The 25,894-nt window shown below is 39.7% G+C and overlaps 2 protein-coding genes across 6 annotated transcripts; one reads left to right on the top strand and one right to left on the bottom strand.

The window, feature by feature from the left end:
- The first annotated feature begins 26 nt into the window (after positions 1 to 26).
- Positions 27 to 14,542, top strand: tnni3k (TNNI3 interacting kinase). Of its 3 annotated transcripts, XM_081349400.1 has the most exons (25): positions 27 to 142; positions 344 to 452; positions 1,080 to 1,165; positions 1,875 to 1,972; positions 2,060 to 2,170; positions 2,249 to 2,347; positions 2,434 to 2,572; positions 2,708 to 2,852; positions 2,973 to 3,077; positions 3,733 to 3,827; positions 3,930 to 4,079; positions 4,277 to 4,363; positions 4,500 to 4,556; positions 4,906 to 4,998; positions 5,078 to 5,135; positions 5,218 to 5,412; positions 6,922 to 7,026; positions 7,212 to 7,264; positions 7,718 to 7,770; positions 8,007 to 8,139; positions 10,616 to 10,725; positions 12,379 to 12,438; positions 12,530 to 12,699; positions 13,480 to 13,559; positions 13,836 to 14,542. In XM_081349400.1, exons 1-25 carry the CDS (start codon positions 103 to 105, stop codon positions 13,910 to 13,912), a joined length of 2,508 nt encoding a protein of 835 aa, XP_081205526.1. In that variant the 5' UTR covers positions 27 to 102; the 3' UTR covers positions 13,913 to 14,542. The 3 variants fall into 3 exon arrangements, with proteins under 3 accessions (XP_081205526.1, XP_081205527.1, XP_081205525.1); XM_081349401.1 differs by lacking the exon at positions 7,718 to 7,770 and having other exon boundaries at positions 7,198 to 7,264; XM_081349399.1 differs by having other exon boundaries at positions 51 to 142; positions 2,060 to 2,347.
- On the bottom strand, positions 14,186 to 25,894 carry erich3 (glutamate-rich 3). 3 transcript variants are annotated; one of them, XM_081349396.1, is made up of 14 exons: positions 25,741 to 25,894; positions 24,807 to 24,900; positions 24,434 to 24,559; positions 24,103 to 24,174; positions 23,888 to 24,016; positions 22,810 to 22,977; positions 22,001 to 22,192; positions 21,716 to 21,893; positions 21,302 to 21,488; positions 20,974 to 21,185; positions 20,388 to 20,543; positions 19,870 to 20,271; positions 18,581 to 18,712; positions 14,186 to 18,358 (listed from the first exon to the last, which is right to left on the bottom strand). In XM_081349396.1, the coding sequence occupies exons 1-14, from the start codon at positions 25,758 to 25,760 to the stop codon at positions 15,102 to 15,104; spliced, it is 5,325 nt and encodes a 1,774-aa protein (XP_081205522.1). In that variant the 5' UTR covers positions 25,761 to 25,894; the 3' UTR covers positions 14,186 to 15,101. The 3 variants fall into 3 exon arrangements, with proteins under 3 accessions (XP_081205522.1, XP_081205523.1, XP_081205524.1); XM_081349397.1 differs by lacking the exon at positions 18,581 to 18,712 and having other exon boundaries at positions 25,741 to 25,881; XM_081349398.1 differs by lacking the exons at positions 14,186 to 18,358; positions 18,581 to 18,712 and having other exon boundaries at positions 18,820 to 20,271; positions 25,741 to 25,881.

Genomic DNA, 25,894 nt, shown 5'->3' with positions numbered 1-25,894 from the left:
CCCTTATCGGACTCTTCTCTATTGTGCCAAAGCATTGTGTTACCACTGCATGAGACTTTCTCTCCAGCTAATCGCATACAAAAGTTCAAACCAATCAGTCCAATGGGCAATTACAAATCAAGACCCACTCAAACCTGTACAGGTAAACATTAAGCTTCTTTAATTGACTGTTTGTTTAGTTCTGTTCATGCTTTTCATGTCGATGTTAATATAAATAGATTAAGACTAACATTTTCAGTCTTTCAATCCTTGTTGACATCTCCATTGACTTATTGTTCTGTATGTAACATTGGATTATACAGTGTGTTTATTGTGTTCATGTGCTGTTGTGGTCTTGCTTTAGATGAGTGGAAAAAGAAAGTGAGTGAGTCATACGCTGTTATTATTGAGAGACTGGAGGAGGACTTGAGAATTAAAGAGGAGGAGTTCAAGGAACTCAAGCATGTTTTCAGGTGAGACTGATTAAAACTAAGAGCAGTGTTATAGTCTCCTTTGTAGTGTACTATTATTAGTGTATACAAATTAAGGCTTAAGGTGTGGACATATACAAAGTTCTGTCATGAAACTCTACATATGGCACAGACTGATAGGTCAATCTCAATCTGCTCGCAATTGCATCATTCTCTATAGGGCACAGCTGATTGGTTCCTGCTGTATCAGCAGCCAATAAGCTTGCTACTCAACTTTCATATACTTGGTCAGCATTTGTCGTAGCAGTTGCAGCACACTTTCAGAAACCCTCCATCTTCCCTAGCTCCACCTGTATAGATCTGCTATGGGTTATTCATGTATTCTACATTATACAGCAGCAGCAGGTCTTGCTCACAGCAGAACATATATTGGCATTAGCAGCAATAATCAACATTAACATCGTAGCAGATTCCAGATTCCGCCAAGACCAGATTCTGCCAAGACCAGACATATTAACATTGTCATATCCATTACCATGCCAAACACTCCGAGAGTTGTCATGACAGAACTATTATGATAACACAACTGCAAAGAGAGAGTAAATGTGGAGATCTGTTTAAGCTTATGTTTTTATTATATCTTGATTTCTCTGTGTTTTTACCATACAGCTCAGACGAAGCATTCAATAAAGTGAACCTGAATTATCGCACAGAGGGTGGACTGTCCCTGCTGCATCTCTGCTGTGTATGTGGAGGTAGAGCTAAAACATGTTTTCTTTTACGGTCCCACTTTGTATTAAGTGTCTTTGAGTTCTATGTACTTACATCGAAAAATAAGTACAATGTACTTATTGTGTTCATGTTATATTTTAAAACACTTTTACTGCTATCGAGGTGTGATACGGGTAATGTTAGGGACAGGTGTGGTGGTATGGGTGGGTTTAAGGGTGGGTTAAGGTGTAAGGGAAGGGTCAACTGTGTAATTACAAATGTAATTACATAAATTAATTACAGCTGTAATTACATGCAGGTATTTTCAAAATGTAAGAACAATGTAAAAACATGTATGTACACAATAAGTCCATTGTATCAAATTATTAATTTCAATGTTAGTAAATAGTAGTTAAAGCCACTTAATATAAAGTGGGACCGTTTTTTTCAAGGGCATGTTTATAAAAGCTACTTAAATGTCCTAATTGAACTAAGGCTTAATCAAAGCCCTGTCTGTGAAACCGGGCCATAAAGTTATATCTACTATGATGCAATGATATTGAAAACATCATACATGACTCATTCCAACTGATTTCCTTTGCATTAACATATTAGTGTTGAATAATGATATTTAACCTACTTTTTAGGAGTGAATTTCCACCTGTTTAATTGCTTGATGAATTACATTCTGTTGTTATGGCACTTTCATACATTTCAATGTTTTTCTAAGTTGTTTTCTTTTTCCGCAACCAGGGAATAAAGTTCACATCAGGACCCTCATGCTGAAAGGTTTGCGTCCATCCAGACTCACTCGGAATGGATTCACTGCTCTGCACCTGGCTGCATTCAAGGTCAGTCAAAGGTTAATTTGGGATGCTTTTCCTCTTATAAACAATCCCAAATAATATGATAACTTGGCATTTCTTTCTGTGATGTAGGATAATGCTGAACTGGTCACTGCACTGCTGCATGGTGGAGCAGATATCCAGCAGGTTGGGTACGGAGCTCTCACGGCCCTACATATAGCTACTGTGGCCGCACATCTTGAGGTGCGTAACCTGAAATTAAGTTATAATAATTATAGGGGTTTAAACAAGGTCATTAACATCTGTTTTCTTTTCCTCAAGGCCGTCGATATTCTCTTGCAACACGGGGCGTACGTCAACATCCAAGATGCAGTGTTCTTCACCCCTCTGCATATTGCAGCATACTTTGGCCATGAGCAGGTCAGGATGTTCTTCGTATCATAAATGTCCATGATCTACTTAATGGCTTGTTCATGATCTTTTTTTTTCTTTTTCTTGCGGGACAGGTGTGCAAGCTTCTTATGAAGTTTGAGGCTGATGTCAATGCGAGTGGAGAGGTAGGGGACAGCCCACTTCACTTGGCCGGAGCTAAAGGCTTTCTGGGCATTGTCAAACTGTTGATGGATGACGGCAGCAAAACCGATGGTTAGAGCTTGTTCCTTGTACTCTAAAACTGAAGTGAATTAACATTGAACTGACTTGAGCTGAATAAAAACGCTTTTTGCCTTCTTTAGAACTCGTTTTCATAATTGATGAATTTTACATCTCGACTCTATACAGCCAATGCTCAAGACAATGAGGACCACGTTCCCCTTCATTTCTGCGCTCGATTTGGACACCAAGAGGTTGTCCGTTTCTTACTGCAGGGCAGCTTTGACGTACAGCCGCACTCTGTCAACATCTACGGCGACACACCTCTCCACCTGTGAGTTCACCTGAGAAGTGAATCACACACAACACAAGGTGGCAGTTAAACTCAACAAATCATCTGTGATTCAGACAGAAGTAATAGTGATTCTGATTTGAGTGTCATATTCCCCGTCAGAGCCTGCTACAATGGAAAGTTTGAAGCGGTGAAAGAGCTCATTCAGTTGTCTGGCACTGAGAGTCTGTCTAAGGAGAACATCTTCAGCGAGACAGCTTTTCATAGGTAACATTCCTCAGTTTGTTCAATGTCCTTCACATTTCAATTAACCACTATTAAAGTCTGCACGAAACAGAAGTTGCGGTAGTTTTTTCTTCCTTATTTGTGACGTATATCCAAGTGAAACGGCTTCTTGAACAAGACGAAAAGTGTAGGGCGGGGCTTGATTTTGTCCATGGGGAATTGATTGGATGGTTGTGGTTTTCTATGTCAGATTGTCCCGTCTTTGCGCCAGTAAACACATCATCAGAAGCCCCTACACAGAGATGCCGTTAAATACACTGATAATTAGTCCCGGGATTGTTTGATTTTGGTTCATTCACACTACCAGTGATCTTCTGGAATCTGTGCGTACGTTCACACACATCCCGTAAAGACGTGACATCAGGATGTGATGTGTAATGTCTCCGCAGCGGGCACGTTCTGGGACTGATCCCAGCAATGTTACTAGGTCCCCATCCCGGGATGTGTTTGCGTTCACAAGGAAGGCTTTCTAGCAATTCTATGGCAATTTTCTGGGATCAGCGCTCTGTGTGAAGGGCTAGAGAAGAGATGTCACTGCAAGTGGAAGTTATTTGATTAAATATTACGAGGGTTAAGGTTAAGGTCCCTGCTGGTCTTATTGTTACATACTAAATGTAGGCCTAACTGTTCTCTGTAGTGCCTGCACCTACGGCAAGAACCTGGAAATGGTCAAGTATCTGCTCAGTCAGAATGCCGTGAGCATCAACCATCAGGGGCGAGATGGACACACAGGTAATCTATGCTTTACATCAGTAATAATGACAATTATTTGGAAAATATTTCTGCTTTCATCATCAATTTCGTGACATCTCAAGTTAACCTTTGAAACAACAGGTCTGCATAGTGCCTGTTTCCATGGACACATCCGACTGGTCCAGTTTCTTTTGGACAATGGGGCAGATATGAATCTGGTGGCTTGTGACCCCAGCCGTTCCAGTGGAGAAAAGGACGAACAGACATGCTTAATGTGGGCCTATGAGAAAGGTTAGTCTATCTATCTATCTGTCTGTCCTATACATAATTACATTTATATTATATATAATAGAACATTCTAATTATATAAGTCAAAGTATGTCTTAAATGACAAATTAAGAACATTGCTCTTGAAAATCAACAGAAATAAAGGCCTTGATTTTCATGTATGTGATATGTTATGATCTATGTGTGCATGTTCTTTTTAGGCCACGATGCCATTGTTACTCTGCTAAAACACTACAAACGGCCTCAGGACGATTCACCCTGCAATGAGTATTCTCAACCAGGAGGGGGTATGAGACACTCTCCACATGTAGCCTGACAGATTTGTACTGTGAATTAGTGTATATGTAAAATTCTGTTGCTGTTGTGAAATTTAGTGAAAGCATGAGAAAAATAGTTCATTTTTGTTAGTTGTGTCTGTTGCAGATGGGTCTTATGTTTCTGTCCCCTCTCCCCTGGGAAAGATCAAAAGTATGACTAAAGGTAAAACACACACACACACATGCACGCACACACTTAGAGCTGACTCACAGAATCACTGTTGCTATGATACTATTTTTATGTCCTGAAATACTGCTACCCACAGTCACCAAAATCTTCCGTGAGTCAGTGAGTCAGAAACCGTCTCCAAACATACTCCCGCTGCGTGATTGCTACAGTTTAAGTTATTACTTTGTATCTGCCACAGATGTTACAAATAACATAACCCATCTTTCATGACTCATCGGCATGTCAACAACAAGCTAAAGGAAACATGATTAGAGTTTCATACAATGATTGATGTGAAGGTATTAAAACAAACAAACTCCTGTTTGCCCTCTTTTCTCTTCAGAGAAAGCAGATGTACTTCTCCTGAGAGCAAGTCTTCCATCAAACTTCCAACTTCAACTCTCTGAACTGGAATTTAATGAGATTATTGGATCAGGTATGTCAATTTAATAATAAATAATAGCTCTCCATGAGTACCCATTAAACCCTAATGGACTAAAACACTCTAACCATAGGCTCCTTTGGAAAGGTCTACAAAGGAAGGTGCCGTAATAAGATAGTTGCAATTAAACGGTAAGAGCTCTTTACTTGTTTTTCTTAATTGTCCACATCGCGTATACAAAGCGAACTGCATGACTTTCATACCTTTCCACAGGTACCGTGCAAACACATACTGCTCAAAATCAGACACCGATATGTTCTGTCGGGAGGTTTCCATCCTGTGTCGTCTCAACCACCCCTGTGTGATCCAGTTTGTGGGGGCATGTCTGGACGACCCTAGTCAGTTTGCCATTGTAACGCAATATGTGTCCGGAGGATCACTGTTCTCGCTGTTGCATGAGCAGAAGAGGTAATTTTAAGAATATATATATTTATATGGTTAGTGAATCGTCCTGTGATTAATTAGTGTGTATATATATATATATATATATATATATATACATACACACATTTTTCTGTAATTAATCGCGCTTAATTGCACCTAACATTCAATCTTTTAATATTTTTTTATAATGAAATGTATTGAATTTCTAAAATAATGTAGAAACAACATAAAGACAGCATATTTTAAATACTTGTTTAATGGCATCTTTTTACTAAGCTGTTGTTTTTGACCCATGCAACCTTGTAAACAGTGCTTTAAGATTTCCAGGTAGGTCTAACAGGTAAATATACAGAAATTGAATAATCAAACATTGCACAGTCTTCACTGCATACATTATAAATTGAATATAGATAAATCCTTATTAAAGCTACAACAGTGATTCAGTCAAGAGCAGTGAATGGTTTTCTCTTTGTCTTTTGTTCTTTGATTATCGTTAATGGCACAGACAGCGGCAGGTTTATTAGGCTGCTGTCACTTTAAGACCTGACGCACATGACACAGGACACATCCTATTTTCTCACAACTTTTTTTAACTTGTTTAAGGGTGTACTCACACTAGGTACGGTTGCCATGAACCGGGCCCGAGTACGATTGTCCCCCCTCCCCACTCCCCCACTGGCCTGCACTCACATAGGGTTTCAGCATTCGTGCCGGAGCACGCATACGTCATTATGGTGTGACGGTTTCGGGATAAACAGGAAGAGCGGCGCATCGCTCTGAGTCCATCGCTCTGTTTACTTTGTGGATAATTTTGAGTCGTTTGGTCCACAGCCCTCTCACAGCCTGTTGTTAAACAGATCTATCGCCTTTGTGGCACGAAAATTTTCACGTAATCGTGCTGCTCGTATGAGGAGGTTTGCGTCACGCGTCCTGTTCCGTGCTCCAGCACGGTTAGCGCTCACACTGCATGCGAACCGCGCCCGAGTCCAACTGAACCGTGCTCTGGCCCACCTCTTCCAACCGGGCCAGGGCCGGCTAATCGAGCCGCGCCCGGGCACGGTTCGGAGCACTCACACACTTGTCAAACGAACCGCGCTTTGGTGGTCAAACGCACTCGGGCACGGTTCAAACTGGCTAGTGTGAGTACACCCTAAGACTCTGCTTACAAGGATACTTGCCAAGAACATTACGACGTAATTTTGTGTGTTTTTGTCTGTTAAAACGCAGAAGAGAACTGATGCTGAAAATTCAAAACTTGTAATAATTACATTTATTTATTTTTTTACATTACATTATTAAAAAAAGCCATGATTAGAATGTGACCAGAAGAGAAGAGAAATTTGAGGCAATCTAGGATCTGTTTGTAAATTAAGACTTGCATCAATTCCAATAAGCGTCTGATTTCTTCTTTGTGCTCCATATGCAGTTTAAGGTGATCTTCATCTCATTGATCTGTTTGAGTTGGAATGATAGGACTGTGCATTGATCAGTGGCGGGGAGGAGGTGTTCACTTAACAATGTCTTTACATCCAGAATCATTGATCTGCAGTCCAAGCTCATCATTGCCATTGATGTGGCCAAGGGCATGGAGTATCTGCACAATCTGACCCAACCAATCATTCACAGAGACCTCAACAGGTTAGTCATCATCATCATCATCACATGCTGTTCAATAACCTTGGTGTTTCTCAGTCCATTTGTTAAAACCATCCTATTACATGATAATCCATATATTTTTAGACTGTCAATGCTGGCAGCGATGATGAAACAGTATTCTGAGCTCTTTGTTTTAAACCTCCCTTCACCTAGTGATATCTTTTCAGTCATAATATTCTGCTCTATGAGGATGGACACGCTGTGGTGGCTGATTTTGGAGGTAAGGACAGCCACACACACTTAACATGACACCTGAACCAAGTTTTGGTCTCACTTTATTTAGTTAGAGCAAAAACAGTTGAGTCAGCATTGAAAATCTTGGATTCAAAATCGAATTTGAAACTGAAAGCTCAATTTCTTGGTCACTAATCAAATTTGCGACACTGACCATGTGAACTCCTTTGTATAAAGGGTCAGATTTTCAAAGGATGCTCTTTGGATCATTTCAAATCATGCTAGTGTCAATCAACATGATCATACGTTTTTACACACACAAACTTTTCCAGCTTGAGTGCAGCGGTCATTGGGACAAACCAAATACATAGACATGAAATTCATGTTAACATTTCAGTTAGACTTTTTCAAATTGTTATGCTGATACTATAATTTGTAATAAAAAAACTAAATGAAATGTACTTTTATGTAATGAAAATGTTTCCGTATTGTTCTGCAGAGTCTCGCTTCCTTTTGTCAGTGGATGAGGACAATATGACTAAACAACCCGGGGTACAGGCATTCTGTGTTCTTGGTTAATTCTGTTTATTAATTAACACCTCAAATTAATAGCCACCTACAAATCCTCTGTAAGCAATTTTAATACTGCTTACACTGCGGTTTTGGCTCTCTTGTACGTCACATTAAGTACGTCAGTGTGTCTTTGGGGAGGTATGTGTGCTTGTCCTTTGGGGTTAGCAGGTGTTTTGTTTTGTGTTCGTCATTTTTTTCTCCCTGATGCTGTGCAGAACCTGCGATGGATGGCCCCAGAGGTGTTTACCCAGTGTACACGCTACACGGTGAAAGCAGACATGTTCAGCTATGCCCTCTGCTTATGGGAGCTGCTCACGGGCGAGATTCCATTTGCACATCTCAAACCAGGCATGCACTGCACCTCTCTATTCACTACTGTAATAGCTAACATTGACCCACAATCCTAAGAATGGATCTAAGAATGTTTTTATAACGTTCCCATTAAGTCATGAAAACGTTATTTCTGAATGTTCTCTGAACATTTAAAATGTTGTAAAAATCTTTTTTCTAGGTTATGTGAATGTTAAGGAAAAATCTGTTTTATCATTCTTTGAAGTTTATGGGAAAGTTACTTTTGAATGCTCTCTAAACATTCTGAAAGAAATAGCAACATTTAAAAAAATGTTAGGCGAACGCTCCACTAAAACAATGAAATAAAAATGTTGTGCTAATGTTTTGAGAACATTATTAAAGACCAGATAACTTTGAACAAGCATTCTGTTAATGTTACTGGAAGAATGTTTGTTTGTAACTTTGAGAGAACCTTGCCAGAAGATTAGCCAATGCTGATATATAAGGTTTATACAAAGTTCTGTCATGAAACTTTAGGTGGCGAAGGCTAATAGGTCGTAAACCTGCTCGTAATCACATCATTCTCTATAGGGCACAGTTGATTGGTTCCTGCTGTATCAGTAGCCAATGAGCTCGCGTGCTCACCCTTCAAATACATGGGTAGCATTTGCCTTAGCAGTGCACCGCACTTTCAGAAACCCTCCACCTTCCCCAGCTCCACCTTTATCTGAACTGCAACAGGTAATTCATGTACGCTATAGAGCTGGTAAGTCCCGCCCATCCGTAAAACCCCAAGTGGACCTCTAGGTTGAAAAATCGTCAATGCAAGTGAATGGGAGAAAATAATTATTTTCTGGTCCCGTTTGAATTGTGCCATGAATGTGAACATATGTTGTCGGTGAATTTTTTATATAACTTTTCATGTTACGAGTTTGACAGTATATGGTATGATTCTTCGGCTAGCAGTTGTGGAAAAGACATAACGAGAAAGACTACATGTCGCCTATGTGACGTCACCCCATAAAGTTGACTTACCCGTGGTCTTCGCCAACCTCAACGATTTTGTCCTCTCCCTGAAAGAAGGCGGTGAAGTGCACCAAAGACACAGCCATGTTTAGCGGGATCCGTGAGCTAGTGTCCGTGTGCGAGTGATGGTGACGTTTCAAACGCGTCTAAAGCAGCGAAGAGTTGTAGTCCACAAAGTGGACTACAACTCTCGACGCGTTTGAAACGTCACCATCACTCGCACACGGACACTAGCTCACGGATCCCGCTAAACATGGCTGTGTCTTTGGTGCACTTCACCGCCTTCTTTCAGGGAGAGGACAAAATCATTGAGATTGGCGAAGACCACGGGTAAGTCAACTTTATGGGGTGACGTCACATAGGCGACATGTAGTCTTTCTTGTTATGTCTTTTCCACAACTGCTAGCCGAAGAATCATACCATATACTGTCAAACTCGTAACATGAAAAGTTATATAAAAAATTCACAGACAACATGTGTTCACATTCATGGCACAATTCAAACGGGACCAGAAAATAATTATTTTCTCCCATTCACTTGCATTGACGGTTTTTCAACTTTGAGGTCCAGCGGGGTTTTACGGAAGGGGCGGGACTTACCAGCTCTATAGTGCAGGGCTGCCAACTCTCACGCAATTGACACTTTTCGCACGCTCTCACGCCATACATTCATTTTCTCACGCAGAGAAAAATCGCGAAGCAAAGAGGACACTGACACCGACAGACAAAAGTAACAAGGTTACTTTTGATATGAAACAAATTCTCCACTCGCAAATTCTTTCAATGTCAATTTTATTTAGAAATCCAAACAATAAATACCGTTTTGGCACTTGTAAATGTGACGTGACAGATCGTTGTAGCGCCTCAGTTCAAGCGGCACGTAAACCAATCATCTAGTAAATAAACACGAATGAACAATGGGTATGTTGAAAGACAGTACAACTTATCGAAATGTATATAATATCATACATAATATCGATCAATAAGTGTTTTTCAACCGCGGAAAGAGGTAAATAAAACAGCTGGAGAACAATAGGCCTATGTCACATAACTTTACCTCAGGGAAGCCATTTAATGACCATATAGCACGTTAGTTGGCAAGAAAAAATAGCTATAGAGAGGAGAGTATTTTGCTAAATATGTGCACTATATTATATATTTATTGTATTTGTACTTATTTCATTAAAATATTATAACGTTGTTATTATAATAAAAACGGCAGTTGTTATTTTTAACTTTTTATAATAATACCAGCTGACAGTGCTCTCTGTATAGCATTAGGTGAGATTTTCTTTCTTGAGAAAAATGTACATTTGTTGTTACACATTAAACCTAGTAAATGTTAAACCTAGTAAAATAATGTTTAGTCACCACCAAATGTTTTGCCAATCACAATGCATTTATTGTGATATTAAAAAAAAACGTGCAGTATTAGTATTATATTAATATAATTGTGATTACATTTTAATTAAAAAGACCTCACCCCCATCTATGTAAATTCTTTACAGCTGCAGCCGCTGCAGATATGGCGTATCATCATGTCCGTCCTCCGATTGGATACTCAATCCCCAAACCCATCTCAGCACTGCTGATGAGGGGCTGGAATGTCTGTCCAGAGGTGAGGGTCCCACATCTAGCATAAATATGCCCAGAAATGAAGTCAAATATAATAGGTTTATCAAGAGACATGCACGTTCACTATGAACTTTGTTTAGCTGTGATTTGGTATTTTATAAAAATGTAGTTGCTTCTTTGATAAAAAAGTGGGAGTTGAGAAGCAGAAAATTATTTTAAGTAAGTAAAACATTATTAAATAAGGATCAAAGCGGAAATAATGAGCTTAATCTAATTTAGGAATATTCAAATTTAATAAATTATTTTCTGTTGCCTTACATGTCCCTATTACATCCATTCATGAACTACCTCTCTGCTTCTGAGTCTGCTTATAATCAGTCAGAATACCCAAAATCTCTCTGGAGATCTCTCTGGAGTTCAGGACAAGTTTTATTTATATTCCTGTTAACGAGCATAAGTTGCTTGCCTACCATACCATGATTCTCTACGACAAAGCTGTGCCAGGTGTTTTGTCAGGTACAGCATCTTTCCAATGTTCTCAGCGCTGGTCCCTCAGGTGTGTGGCAGAAACTGTGTCAAGTGTGCTTGTTAAGAATGTGCCCTGGTACAAAGTGCAGCTTGACACTATTCTCTGTAGAGCACAGAGCTTTTGCTGAGCAACACTTGAAAAGAGCCAGGAAGTTTACAGCTTGTACTGTGCATTCATTTAGTGTTGATTAAAGAACTGAATAACATATTGTGTGTGTGTGTAGATAGGTGTGTATAAGTTGTCTGAATTGCCACAGTTGGTTGCAGCAAGGATAGTAGTGAGGCAAAATCTATACATAACAGTCACTTTATTTAACAATAAACCAAAACAAAAAAAACACACAGCTCAGGAGAACACTGGAATGCAGGCGAATCAGAACCAACTAAACGAGATAGGCCTCACTGCAGAACCATATGTCATAGCAGTGTGAGGACGACAGCGCCAGCCTAACAGTCTGATGCCGGAACCGCATACCATACATATCCACCTTACATATACCATACCTAAACCTACCCATCTCCACCCCCTGACCCCTAAACCCACCCCTAAACCTACCCATCTCCACCCCTTAGATGCTTATACCCCGCCCACTTCCAGCATCAGACTGTTAGGCTGGCGCTGTCATCCTCACACTGCTATGTCGTATGGTTCTGCGGTTCTGCAGTTGGTTAATATTGAACTAAACAGACTCCACTACGTAATTATAGCTGCGGCAGTCGAGTGCATGAAATGTCCAACATTCCACACAGTAAAAACGGTAATATTATTAAAGATGTTTTAATTTTTTTTTTTTTGTGTAAAGCTGAATTTTCAGCATCATTACTGCTCAGGAAAATGTTGTACTGCTTAATATTTTTGCAGAAACTGTAATAAATTGTTTTCTACTTATTCTTTGATAAATACAAAGTTCAAAAGAACAGCATTTATTTGAAAAAGATTTTTGGATCAATGTAAAAGTCCTTACTCTCAATGTCACTTTTGATCAATTTAATGAATCCTTTCTAAATCGTAATTTAAAAAAACAAAACAAAAAAAACTACTAACCCCAAACTTTTTAACAGTAATTTATATATGCTCTTCAGCTGATTAAATAGCCAAAGATATGTTTCTGTACTTTTAAACAAACCTCTCCAATGAAAATCCCTTATTTTTGACTCTCTGTGACAGGAAAGACCTGAGTTTTCCGAGGTGGTTGCCAAACTAGAGGAATGCCTGTGTAACGTGGAGGTAGGTTGCATGCACATAACCCATATATCCACTATACAGTACTATACTATTTGTCTAGTACATATTCGTATGTGTTTCTATGTGTGTTCAGCTTATGTCTCCAGCCTCCAGTAACAGCAGTGGTTCTCTTTCACCCTCATCCTCCATGGACAGCCTGGTAGCACGTGGCAGTCCTGGACGAAGTCACGTGGCTGCCCTCCGCTCGCGCTTCGAGTTGGAATACGCCCTTAACGCCCGTGCCTATGCATTTTGGACCCAGAAGTACACATACAAACCCTAAATCTACCACAAACATACACACTATTCAAGAATGACACCATGATATTGCAAAAAGAAGAGCCCACCCACTAACCTATTGCCAAACTACAATGAGACATTACTGAAAAAACTTATTTAAAATAAAAACTAAATAGAGGCCATTACCTCATACCCATGCATTAATGGAGGAGTTAGGTCACCTTGCTCTTTTGTTTGGTCAGTGTCATGCAGTCCAACCACAACACTTCTGTACAGTCTGAAGTGCTGTTGCTTGGAAACCGAGGCATGAAAACAAAAGAAAGTGACTGCAATGAAACTTGCATGACATTCACACTGAGATCCTTTGCTGGTGGTCACCTCTCAATTCTTTATGGGTGGTGATGAATGTGTGTGTTGTGGGGGAACCTGGCAACTGTCAACAAACCCATCAACAAATTACAACAAGGGACTCTGACTTTCGAGCCTAATTTTGTTATAATCTTTGCAATATGATGTTTTATGTAACTAGATCTAGCATTGTAAGCAGTTTGGTGGTATGAGCAATAAATAAGGCTAAAGTGACACTGCGAATGACTAACGAAAAAAACAAATAGAGGATCATCTGAGCAGGACAAACCCTGCAAGGCCTCATTGATCTGATATAGCAACAACAAAGAAACCGAAGTGTATCCCATTTAGTGTCATTAATATTTTATATCACGGATGAATTGTAATTGTTCTGTGGTCTTTAGCGTAAACCAATACTAATCTCATTGTTGAATCAAGCCTTTCTTCTTTTGACAGCTCTGGCCGGAGGTCTTCACAGGGTTTGTCACTGGATGAGCTGAGGAGGAACATGCAGTTCCCACCCATTGACAGAAACGGTTTGTGTCCAACTGGAAGTTATCAAATGTGTGATTCATCTGTTTATGTAACGGCTTAATGTGGGGCAACATTGTTTTTGCATTTTAATTTACATGGAATATGGCAACAATCATGTTGATATAATCCACGCAAATTCATTCTGAGGTTAAAATGACATTTTCACAGAGCTGCAAAGATGAGAGCACTCTGTGCATGTTTTCCAGCATATGGTGCAACAAGTGGGTGGTTGCATTTGAGTGCGTGTCAGTCACTGTGTTCTGTGCTATTCCCCGCAGGATATGTGTCAGATCCCATGAGCACCATGCGTTTCCATTCATGCAGCAGCAATGGAAGTTTTGAGGACAGCAACTAGAAGCAGCAACTCTCTGAAGAACATCAAGCAAATAAATCCTTGCATTCATGACATGTCTAAAGACCCATAATCAACCAAAATAGCACGACAAATGTTAATCAACATCAAAACCTCACAAGGATTTTTTTTTTATAATAATAATCTATAATGTGATGTTATATTCAGTATACATACAATTATCTCAAAGTTGTGATTTTGAAAGTCAAAAACTTTTGTACAAGGGTTTTTTATATTGTGTTTGGTGTTTAAATGTAAAGACAAATGAGTGTATTTCAATATTTTATTGTAATTCCAAAAGCAAACATTAACCTTTTTTGACAAATAAGCCAATGTGTGAAACAGGAGCTTGACAGGTTATCTAAACAGATAATGAATGATGTCACCTAACAACATAGGCACTATTAGAGCAATTTGGCCTTGCTTCTGGGGTTGAAACATCTCAAGTTTTGATTCTAACTCTCATGGTCTGCATGATTACGAGCAATAATTCATAAATAGAATAGATCTATAGAATATTTATAGAAAGAGGATAGAAAGAAAGAAGGTATCATAGCAATGTATGTGAACTGATGATGGATGATTAATTCAGTGTAAAATCATGAAAACACCATTAAACTAGTGCCAGAAATCAGCAAGGTGTTTGTGTAATTCACATCACACTGTGCAACACCAAATTAAAGTGTTCCGGATACTAATTAGGAACACAGAGAAAAGTGCAGGCTTTGGGGTTTTAGTTAAATTCTCTTAGTTAAAGTATGCGTGTCTGAAGTGGGTCGGTATACTGCTAGTGCAGCCTAACCAACTGGAGGGCTCCGCATCATGAATAATTAAATTATTTGTGCTGCGTGCGTCCTACGGTGTCTATTTTCAGTGGGATGTTGATAGCTTCCCTATCAAGCACACAAGACTCACTATGGGTCTCTGATAAGGAAAAGGAAGTGCCATTATTTTAAACCCATTAATATGGGTTGAGGCAGGGGTGTCCAATCCTTCTCGAGGGCAGATGTCCTGCAGAGTTTTGCTCAAACTTCCCCCTATACACATGTCTGGAAGTTTCTAGTAATCCTGAAGACCTTGATTAACTGGTTCAAATGTGTTTAAGTGGGGTTAGACCTAAACTCTGCAGGGCAATGGCCCGCCAGGAGTAGGATTGGACACCCCTGGGTTAGGTGAAAGATTTACTATTGTACTAATAGCTATTCTCCGTGTGAGCAGTCGTTAATCTAGGATATCCTGTGGGCCCAAAAAATCTTGAATCATCCAATGAGAAAGTGCTTAAGGTCTCTGTGCTTAGAGTCTGTTTGAAATGGCCATCAATGACTTTTGTTGTCCTGTTTCCATTCACGTTCCTGCTTCCATCTGACTGTCTGGAATGGAAGTCTACACTTGCTGTGTCATCTTGGCTCCCATTCTCCGATTTATTGACAATTGTGAGGTCTGTAATTACTGTGATTGTGGGACTCTGTGGCTCGATATACTCTGACTGAGGTACATGCTCAGGTTTCAAATTGTCTTCCAAACTCTCCAAGGTCTCTTTGTTACTTGCTTCTTCTGTTTGGGCTAAATGTTTGGTTTCATCAGTCATATTTTGTTGATTACTTTGTTCAGTCTCTTTTGCATTCAGGTCGACATTTCTAGGTACATTCTGTTGTTCTGTTTCAGATGGGGCTCTGTCTTGAATGTCTTCAGATGTTGCTGTTATCCCAATGTTTATGACGTCATCTGACGTCAAAGTTTCTTGTCTAGTAGTGTCTTTTTGATTGGTGTCTTCATTATTACTCTGTCTTGACCAGGAAGTGACCAAAGAACCTCTAGTATCTCCAGCCTCCTGGACTGTTTCATCTTTGGTTAAGGTATGTATGCTGTCATTAGAGTGATTACTGTAAGCATCTGCCTCTATGGCCTCAACTTTAGTCTCTGTTTTCAAGCTTTTAACTACAGACTCAGTGTTCTCATTGAGGTTGTTCCTTATGGGAGTTGCAGTTTCATCTCTACTCTTGAGTGTTTCATCAAGGCCCCCAATATCAGTACTTGGTGGTGTATCTGTAGCATCTAACACTTCACCGTTTAGTCTCTCCTCGGTTTCTTCCGAGATGAGACCCTCTTCATCAAGGGGTTCGATGAATGTCTGAAAATACTTTGATTCTTGGTGTATGTTAATCCAGTTACTCACTCGATCCACCCCAACTACTTTAGCTAAAGCTGCTGGATGATCATCCAGATCATCTGAATTAATGCTCAGAACTGGATCTTTGTCCCCTTTTTTGACTTTCTTCACAGGTTCTGATTCCACCGTATGGGAAACTGATGAGCCACCCTCTTCACTGACAAGATTCCCTTTCTTCTCCAAAGGTTGCACTTGATCACTGTCCATCCCTTCAGGAGCATCTCTACTTATCAGTTCATCGTCAATACCTTTTAGTTCTGGTTCCTCTTCTGTGACTTTAGTTTCGGCTGAGACAATCTCACTTTCTGTATCCTTATTGACCATCATCTGGGTTATGTGAGGAGTTATGTTTTCTATGAATGTTGTTGCAGAGGTTTCTGATTCTTTGTCAGCCTCTTCTTTGTCATCCTCTTTGTCAGCTTTTTGGTTGTCACTGCCCTGGTCCTCCTGTTCACCGCCCAACTGAGACTCTCTTTCTGAGGGAACAACTTTAGCATTCAACTTGTTTTCTATCTCTTGCTCTTTGTCATTACCATTTTCTTCTTCTTTCACATCTTTATCAGTCTCTGTCTTTTCAGTGTCATCTATTACTTCTTGAGCACTATCACCAGTTGTCTCACCCTCTGATTTGTCCTGCGTTTCCTCTTGGAGATATTCTTCCACCTTATCAGCCTCTTCAAGACCCACATCTTGTCTCTCTCCATTTTCAGCATCTACGTTCCCATCCAGCTGGTCATTATTCACCCCAGCAGGTTCATCCAGTTCTTCCTTGGTACTGGCCTCTGTTTCATTCTTGAGCGTCCCGCTGGAACCCATTTCTTTTTTTTCTTCCTGTGAAACTGATTCCTCATTTTTGTCCTCAAAGTTGTCTTCTAATTTTTGGGCTGTATTCTCACCAGAAACCACCCCTTTTCCATCTCCTGCCTCTAATGTATTCTCACTAATCTTGCTTATTTCTGCCATCTCTTTCTCTTGCTCCTCTATAAACTCTTCTCCTGTTTCTAACTCATTCTCATGCTCTTTGTCTTTTGCCTCATTCTCTACATAATTTCCATCTGTTCCTGCTGCCATCTCATCCATCTTCCCGTCCTCTTCTTCTTCCTCTTCCTGAGACCTATTTTCCATCTTCTCATCTTTCCCTTTCTTGATTTCTCCTCCAATCTCAACCTCACTGTTTGGTTTCTCGTGCCCTTCTTCCTCGGCTCCATCACTAAGTATGTTTTTAACCTGTTCTCCATCTTCTGTTTCTTTTTGTTTATCATTCACACCATCATCCTCTTTTTCATTACCCCCTGCCCTTACATTTTGAATTTCCTGTGACTCATTTAGTCTATTTATAACCTCAATAGACAGTTTTCCATCTTCACTTTCTTTATGTTCATCATTCACACCATCCTTGTCTTTTTCTGTACTGTCCTTATTTTGTTCATCTTCTGCCTTTGAATCTTGATCACCTTCTAACTCATTATCTTTCTCACCAACTCGAATCTCTTCTTCCCCAGGTTTCTCTGCCTGCTCTATTCCCAAATCTTCACTTGTATCCTCAACCTCTAGCATTTTTGTCTCTTCTATCTCTTCACTAGATTTTTCACCATCTTCATCCTTACCAACAGAGTCCCCATCACCAACCTTGCCATCTGTCTTCTGTGCCATTTCCCCAGTTGACCTATCATCCCCAGCCTCATCTGCTAGGTCTTCTCTTTCATCTCTGTCTGGCTGTCCGTCGCTCCTCCTCTCTATGTTCTGATCTGCGTCATCAGCGTCTGGCTGCCTCTGAGTGTCACCTGCCCCTGTTTGTGAATCATTTTCTGTATGAGATACCGAATCCATCTCCTCCATCTCTGGAACTTCAGTGTCTGTATTTCCAGTGTCCAGCATTTCAGTATGTGTCTCTGGTTCCTGTACTAATGAGTCTTTCTCCTCTTCTTTAAACTCCGTATTAACCTCTGCAACCTCTGCATTTGTATTGTCCATGTCCTTATCTTTCTCCTGCATATCCTCAGTCTCAGTTTTTACTTCCTCTCTTTTATCTGGTTGTTCAACTTCATTTGTCCACTCACTTTGTTCGTCCTTCTGCGTTTCCTCTATGTCTAAACTTGCTGCTGCCTCCTGAATCCCTCCTATTTCTTGTCTTTCTTCTTCTGTGTGGACATGAGGCTCCTGTGCCGTTTCCTCACATAGAGACTCTCGTGTGTTGGCTTCACCTTTCTCTGAAATTTCATCCAGTGTGTTTGATGGTTGTGGTGAGGTGAAACCCACAGCACTCTCCATTTCTGCTCCTGTAAAAGTGAGCATTTACAATTAAACCATTTCAGATTTAATCATATTTACAAATACAAAACTGTCAAGGGTTTTTTCGAGGACTGCAGGAACTACTTTGTTGTATGAAAAATGTACCTCTACTAGTGATATTTTGAAAATAAATAAATGAAGTAATTTGTCATTGAGCTTTATATATTATATGTAGACTGCCCAATTAAAGAGGGCGGCAACTTTTTTACCTTGGGCGTCCTGTTGGGTCTTCACTGAGGCCCCTTCATCTTCCTCTGTGCTTGTATCACTAAACTCTGGCTCTGAACTACATTGAGATTCCTTCAAAATGGCCTCAGCCAACTTTTCTTGCATTGACTTGGCTGTTTATAGTCACGGGGAATGAGACAGACATATGGCATCCATGGCAAAATGTTAATGTTAACTTGTGAATTAACTAAATGAATAACAGTCACATATTCAGTGGGATGAATTTCATTTGAAATGTATTTAAAAATAAAACACAGAAGCAATGAAACAAAAATAATAGTGTAAATGAAATAACTGCTGAAAGGTTTATTACCAAAAGCACAGCAAACACTTTGATTGGGAACACAGAATGCAGGGAACAATCACTTAAATGCTTTCACACAGGACAGGTGTCCGAAAAAGGATCCATAACCATCTCTGATGGGAATACACATGGATTTTGCACAACCATATCTTGAAGTGTACCAATTAAGCCAAACAGTGTATTTAATCATGTGTAATAAAAAACACATCAAAAATGGTTATACGCACATTTTAAATGGTTCAAACATGTTGAAATCAGAAACTTAAGACAAAATCACAAACAGAAAACACTCCTCTGTTTCCCCACTCATTAAACTAGCAAATCCTCAAGAGCCAACATGTAATGCATACTGCTGTTTATAGATTTGGTTGTTTTGCAGTGACTTGGCCTATTTTGAAATCCAAGAAGTATCTCAAAATTAAGTCTAAACATTCTTGATGGATTGTGAAAGTCAAGACAGAGGTTTATACTGAGCAGTATGCTTACGGCAACCCAAATAACATGCAATCAAAAACACATTTGATGCCACATAGCAAACACAAAACCAATCAATGCAATGATGTTTGCAAGACCACCTAGAGTTAAACAAACTCTCAGGGGCCTTGACAATTACACAGAAGTGTGCTTTTAACACAATCAGAACTCAAGTTACCATGCCATCATCTAAACTATGCTCTCCTCAGGTAACGGCAAGCAAACTATTTCAGGCAATATTATGTTTTCAAAAGTTGCTAAGCAGTTAAAGCTTGTGTACAATTTCAAAATTTAGCAAACATGTAAAATAGTTGACTCTTTAATTAAAAATGCTGTGTAAAGTAGCTAAACACTGTTTATCTTGCTCAAACTGTTTATTTGTAAATAAAAAAACAGGCCCTCAAGTTCTGATGTTGAAAAAGCCAGCATGCATAAACACAAAATGTCTGATGAGGACAGGCACACAGCACTAGTTTTCATGCAGACACTGACCTCTCTCCGGCTCATTCTCTTGTGGCTTATCTTCAGGTTTGGCATCCTCCCCAGATTGCTCACCTTCAGTTCCCTCTTTCTTGTCTGTGTCTTCTGACATTTCCAGGTCGCTCTTCTCCATGCCATCCCCTGGACTATCCTGTGTCCCAGAGTCTTCCGCTGCAGCTTGAGGTAATGTGATGTCACTGGACTCTGTGACCTCTGTCTCCTCCGGTTTGGTCTCAGCTGTGGTGAGGTCCTCCTCTGCATGTAAGCTCTCCTCTGCATGTAAGCTCTCCTCCGGAACATTAGCAGTGGTGACTTCTTTGGTGTCCTCCACAATTTCTCTTTCACTGTTGTCATCGTCACTGCTGGACAAGCTGGACGTTCGTCCAGATGAGACCGATGATGACCTTTTGACCTCTGAAGGAAGAAGAAAAATAATCGGATCAGGTGTTAAAGAACACAAACAGAATGTATTAGATGTTAACAAATATTGCTGAAAAAGGTGACCATAAAGTAATGTAAACTAGACATACTGGCGTCATCACTGTCAGTGTTGCTTTTCACTTCATTTATGTCATCTTCATCCCTGGTCTCCTTTTCTCCACCATTGGCAGCAGATGTCTTTTCCTCTACTTCATCAACATCTTCAACTGGCCCTTCATCATCTGCCTCAAAGTCTTCCTCATAGTCTATATGAGAGCATAGCATAAATATGGTCCATGTAATATTAAATAAATAAAAACTTATCTAAAATTACTTGGTATGTATTACACATAATGTGTATTGTATCAGTATTCAGTCCTGGTTAGAATTATTAGCACTGTTGATAAATATGATTAAAGAAGGCTGTGAAAATAAATCTGCATGGTTCACAAAAATCGAACCTTTTATTTTAATTGGGGGGAAACTATTATGAAATTAATTTTTTTTATCATACCAGGGTGATAGGAACATGAAATTATCCAGCCATGAGTATAAATATGAAGAAACCCAAAGGCCTAATTCGAGTGGCCAAAGAGTCTCCAAGGATCACAGCTGGGGAGTTGCAGAAATTAGTTGAGTCTTGAGGACAGAAAGCCTCAAAAAATAAATAAAAATAAATGAGCTTGGAGTTTGTACCATCTTTGGTCTTTTTCTTCCCTGTTGTTTCTCCATTAGGCTCTGCCTCCATTTCCTGAGGTGTGTCAGGCACTGCGTTAGAATGTGTGTCTATGTCTTCATCTACATCTGTGGCCTCCTTAGCATCTGGGGATTTAGAGGTGGGCAGCTCCTCTTTCACTCTTTTTTGAGGAGGGGTGGGTTTTTTATCCAAGCCCATGGCAATAATACACCTGATGAAGTACATCAGACAAAACCATAATGCATCTTTATTAGTGACAGACCAATGTATCTTTTTCATTTTAACATTAAACACAAGAATATCATTATAGAAATGTATTATCATTACTTGTAGCAAGGAGAAGCTCCCTCCACCCCGCAAAATCCAAAGTGTCCATGTCTGCCCCCGAGCCGAGTGCCTTTCCTGTGTTTGAACTCACAGCAGGAGCTGAGCCTATCCACTTGCAGGCCATTCAGGAAGAATGTAAGACTGAAGGGAAATCCTTGGTGACGTCTTGACACAAATTGGAAAACTTCTACAAGTAAGGATACAGGATAGGCAAAGAAAGTTCACTTTGATTTGCTTTTGATGACTGCATCTTAGAATCAAAGAGGAGAATCACATAATACATGCATAATATATTCTAATATATGCAACACTGCCAGGTAAGAGCCACTCATTATCAACAGCCTCTAGATCAGTAGTGTAATGCATGGTGTCCTTAAGATATGAATTACAAAGCACACGTGTACAGGGACCTACCTCCCTCTCTCAGCATCCCTTTGTAGACACAGAGGTTCTCTCCTCCACAGTGCTGCTGGAAGACCTTGACATCATCTCTGAGGTCCATCAAATCATGGGACAGGTGAACACTCTTCCCAAAGTATACCATGCTTACTGACACTTTACTCTGGGCTGATGTCCTCAGGAGAGAAGATGGCTGCAGACAAGAGTAATAGCAGAATATATGTGAGCGAAGATTTATTTGAATGGCTACGTCAACCTTCATGTCCCTGAATACTCAGTAAATAACTTCAACATATAGACCTCTGTAGTTGGTGCTGTAGTGGGTCTTAACTTCCGACCCCTGTGTGTGCCGTTCGCTCTCGGCCCTCTCTCTTTTTTCTTCGTGAGGGGCGGCACAGGGGTCACATAGTTGTTAATGACAGGAAGACGGTAAGGCGAGACAGTGCTAGAGCAGTCTGTCATGGTCAGATGTCTCATGGCGTCTTTGTCCAGCTATAAAACAACCCAGAGAGACAAAAATGTTATTACTCTGAGGTTGTTTGTTTATAGCCCTGGAGACCTATTGGAGTTCATATGCAGATTTTTAATAGAAACAAAGTTATATAAGAAATAAACAAATTGTTGACTTAAGTAAAATTATTAAAAAAAAATGAAATTATAAAATGAATGTGAATATCATGGCTTTCATCATTTGGTCTTGACATTTTATGAGAAATATTTATATTTAATATTGATATCTCTGACTTTTGATTTCACAGACTTTGGTATCTCTGCAAATCTCAAAACTATTTTGGAAACTGTTGAGATCTTTTCTGAAACACTAGGCGAAAAATGTGAGATTATTAGGGCCTTTTTCCTCTGAAGATAAATCTGAGAAACTTTTGCTCACCATTTATTCTTATTTCTCTCTAGAAGTAACAATATAGATATTAAAGATATCTAATTTGTGATTTTTCTTTCCTACAGGAAGACACACAAAACGCTGGTCTTCGATACTTTAGCAGAGCTGTATGCAAATGAGTACTATTAGTTGTCTGAGCGTGATTTGGGCACATGATGAAGGGTTTTGTAAGCAAACATGGAAGTATTAGGACCTGAGGATGTCTCACCGTATAACTGAGGAGCTGATCGGTGTCGTTAGAGGAGTCCCGGTCCGGGGGTTTGTGTCGCGGGGAGGTTCTCTTCAGAGGGGCCGTGGCACTGTTACTGTTCAGGGGCTTGAGACGAACAGGCCTCTGCATCTTCCCTGGAGCCGTGTTGGGCCTTGAGGAACTCGGCTACAGGAGTAAGACAACTCACTTACCAAATATTAAATATGCTGAATAGTAGAAAAGAGTAGAAAATAGAAAGAGTTACTAATGTAACTCTTGTTATGAATTATATATATATATAGTATATATAGCACTGTTTCTGAACTCCCTGAACCGCCTCGATTGTAGTCTTGAGTTTTCTTCTGGGAACGTACACGTCACAGTATTCCTCATTTAATATATAAAATATATTAAATAATTCCCTCCCAAGACATTCACAAAAAAGTAGCGGGCCTGGTTGAGATACTTAGTTGAAACTCTTGGTTATGGTAAGGGACATTTCCGAAACACACTTGAAGTGGTTGACCAATTACAGCCAACCAATCAGAGCACACTGCGCTTTTCGGAAGAAGGGGCTTAATAGAGACAGGAACTAAACTGTGTGTTCTAGAATTACTTGAACGTAAACTAGTAAAACTGAGATCTTAACATGTGGGTTTGAAAAAAGGTATCTAGAGAAAACGGAGCAAACAAAAAAGCTCATGTGTCATCAGTCTGCTGGAGCATTAAATCTCAAGGTGCCTAAAACGTCAACAGGCAAACATCCATGATGGGAACCACCACACCACTTCATATACCTTCTGTTAAACATTTCAGAGCCTAATGAGCAAACAAATGATCTGAATCTACAATTAAGCAACAATTAGGACTAGCTAACTATCTAGAATAAACATAAAGCAGATAATAAATTCATAATATCTTTTTGAAGAAGAGGCAGGATATGAATTAACAGCACATCACTAGGAGAACAGTCATTTGTAATATAGAATTAAAGTGTACTTAGGTGGTACCTGTTAATTGTATGTGTGTAAACTGTAAGGAAATGGTTAGTTTGTAAAGCTATTTTACCCATTATTAACTGATATGGGCCACTCACAGATTCTGTTGACTCAGAATGCTCTTCCTCCAGCCCAGAATGCCGTGCGTGAGAGATCTTTGGCCCCGTGGGTGGTCGAGGTGACAGCATTAGCTTTGGTTCATCTTCATATCTCTTGGAGCGCTCAGCCTAGCATAAAGCGCAAAAAGTTCAATCACAAAATGTACTTTTTTACCACGTCACCAAGACCAAGGAGTTTTGTAAAAATGACAAACCTTTATTTTGTGGATTCGTTCCCTCCGTGCAAATTCCTCAAGTTTTCTCTTGATCTCGGTTTGATGAAGGCGCTGCATAAACAGTGGAAAAATGAAATATAGAAAATACTTATTTTTTTGCCTAAGTACAGGATCTATTTACATATTTTATATCCATACAATATTACTTCAGAAATGTTTCATTCTTATGCACCTTTTAATTTGTATTATACAATGAGATGAATATAGAGTATGTAGACTACTTTATGTGAGCATTACCCTTACTTTATGACATAACACAGCATTCTAGCCAAATAGAGCTTCTGATATGTAGACTGCATAATGCTCTCACCTCCATGTCTAGCACCTTGTGAAAGATGGCCTGAGCCAGACACTCTCTCACATGCCTCTGATGTGCTCGCTGGATCAGCTTGTGCCTGTACTCCTTATCAGGAACAATCCGTCCGCTCCGGGAGATCTGAAGCACATGCACCTGCATTTAATGACTGAAGCATCTGATCTTGTATAACATAAAAGTGCTTTTCCTTTCATCCTTTAACAGGTTATCTATAAAGTGATCATTATGAGAATGCTAATTAACTTATATAACAGAGATTGATTAATATATGAGAGATGTTAGTTTGTAAATATTTTAACTTGATCAAATCTAGGTTAATCCCAATGAATATGCATAACATCATTCTTTTCTAGCTTGACTATCTTACCAGCCCAACCTTCTGAAGATGTCTTCGTATTCTCACATTGTTGAAGTATCCAGTCAGATGTTTGTCAGTTAAGCTGTTGTAAGCTGAAAGAAGACTACATAGACAAAGACATTATCAACAATGTATAAAAAAACAGTCTGCTTCCTGGCACATTAAAACATTCATATAACTCATCCCAGGCATCGTGGAGTTGTAATGTAAGGACGGGCCTGACCAGGCTGATGGGATGATTCAGTGATCCTCAAGGCCAGCAGTGCCAAGGATTTCAGCTTGAGGTGAACACTCTACATCTGTGTCAAGTGTAGTCTTGGAAATGCTCGACTGTTTGTCTGCCTGGCTTTTTCCGATACAGATTTGATTTCCCCGAGCGTTTGTAAAGAAGACAACACAACCTGTACGCCAATCCTCAGGCCAAGTAGATACCATTACCAGTGTCTGGTTTCTATTGGAATTGAGTGTGGATGGATAGCACACTTAACCCATGGGCCCCCCATTGAATTCATATCTCCCTCTAAAATTGTTCAGGGATAAAACATGATGCCTGTGCAAGACAGCCAATACATTTAGATTTTAGACTTAAATCTAATGAATTGTGTCTTATTTAACATGTCAGACATATATTTAGTATGACAGCTATATATTTGAGGTATGTTCAACAAATAAACAACATTCAGTTAAGTCATGCATGAACAATATTTCCTGTCCTTTGCGGATGACTTGATATATTGCTGTTGTTTCATCTCCACAGTAACAAGAACGTTTGGTCATATAGTGTCTTGCCATAAAAATAAAGCTGAAAATGATTCATTATAATGCATACTGCTTGGTAATGAAAATGGCAGTCTAATAAGACAGGATAGCTAGCAGTAAGAGCATTTAATAGTACATTTCAGTCAACACTGTAACTTGGTCTAGCTTAGTTAACGTTACTCACCCTTGGTTCAGATGACTCATTTTGTCGGCGCGTGGTGATCTTTTATATGAATTGAGCAAACAAGCGATAATATTAGAGTTTTTATAATCCAGGGGACATTAAAACTATGTGTGCATCCCGTCTGCCCGGCTCTGAATACTCAACACCTTTCCTC

This window comes from Scardinius erythrophthalmus (assembly GCF_964197995.2).
Source record: "Scardinius erythrophthalmus genome assembly, chromosome: 20".
Taxonomy (NCBI): domain Eukaryota; kingdom Metazoa; phylum Chordata; class Actinopteri; order Cypriniformes; family Leuciscidae; genus Scardinius; species Scardinius erythrophthalmus.
Note: the sequence above shows the minus strand (reverse complement) of the source record. Positions and strands in the feature narration are given on the sequence as shown.

What these genes read in the sequence shown, in the direction of transcription:
- tnni3k (XM_081349399.1), top strand. Translation starts at nt 103, where the DNA reads ATGGGCAATTACAAATCAAGACCCACTCAAACCTGTACAG. An exon ending in TAATGAGATTATTGGATCAG is followed by an intron (nt 4,999 to 5,077) that starts GTATGTCAATTT and finishes CTCTAACCATAG; the next exon opens with GCTCCTTTGGAAAGGTCTAC. An exon ending in ATTCACAGAGACCTCAACAG is followed by an intron (nt 7,027 to 7,211) that starts GTTAGTCATCAT and finishes ATATCTTTTCAG; the next exon opens with TCATAATATTCTGCTCTATG.
- erich3 (XM_081349396.1), bottom strand. Translation starts at nt 25,760, where the DNA reads ATGAGTCATCTGAACCAAGG. An exon ending in ACAAGGTGCTAGACATGGAG is followed by an intron (nt 24,175 to 24,433) that starts GTGAGAGCATTA and finishes CTGTTTATGCAG; the next exon opens with CGCCTTCATCAAACCGAGAT. An exon ending in ATTCTGAGTCAACAGAATCT is followed by an intron (nt 22,978 to 23,887) that starts GTGAGTGGCCCA and finishes TTACTCCTGTAG; the next exon opens with CCGAGTTCCTCAAGGCCCAA.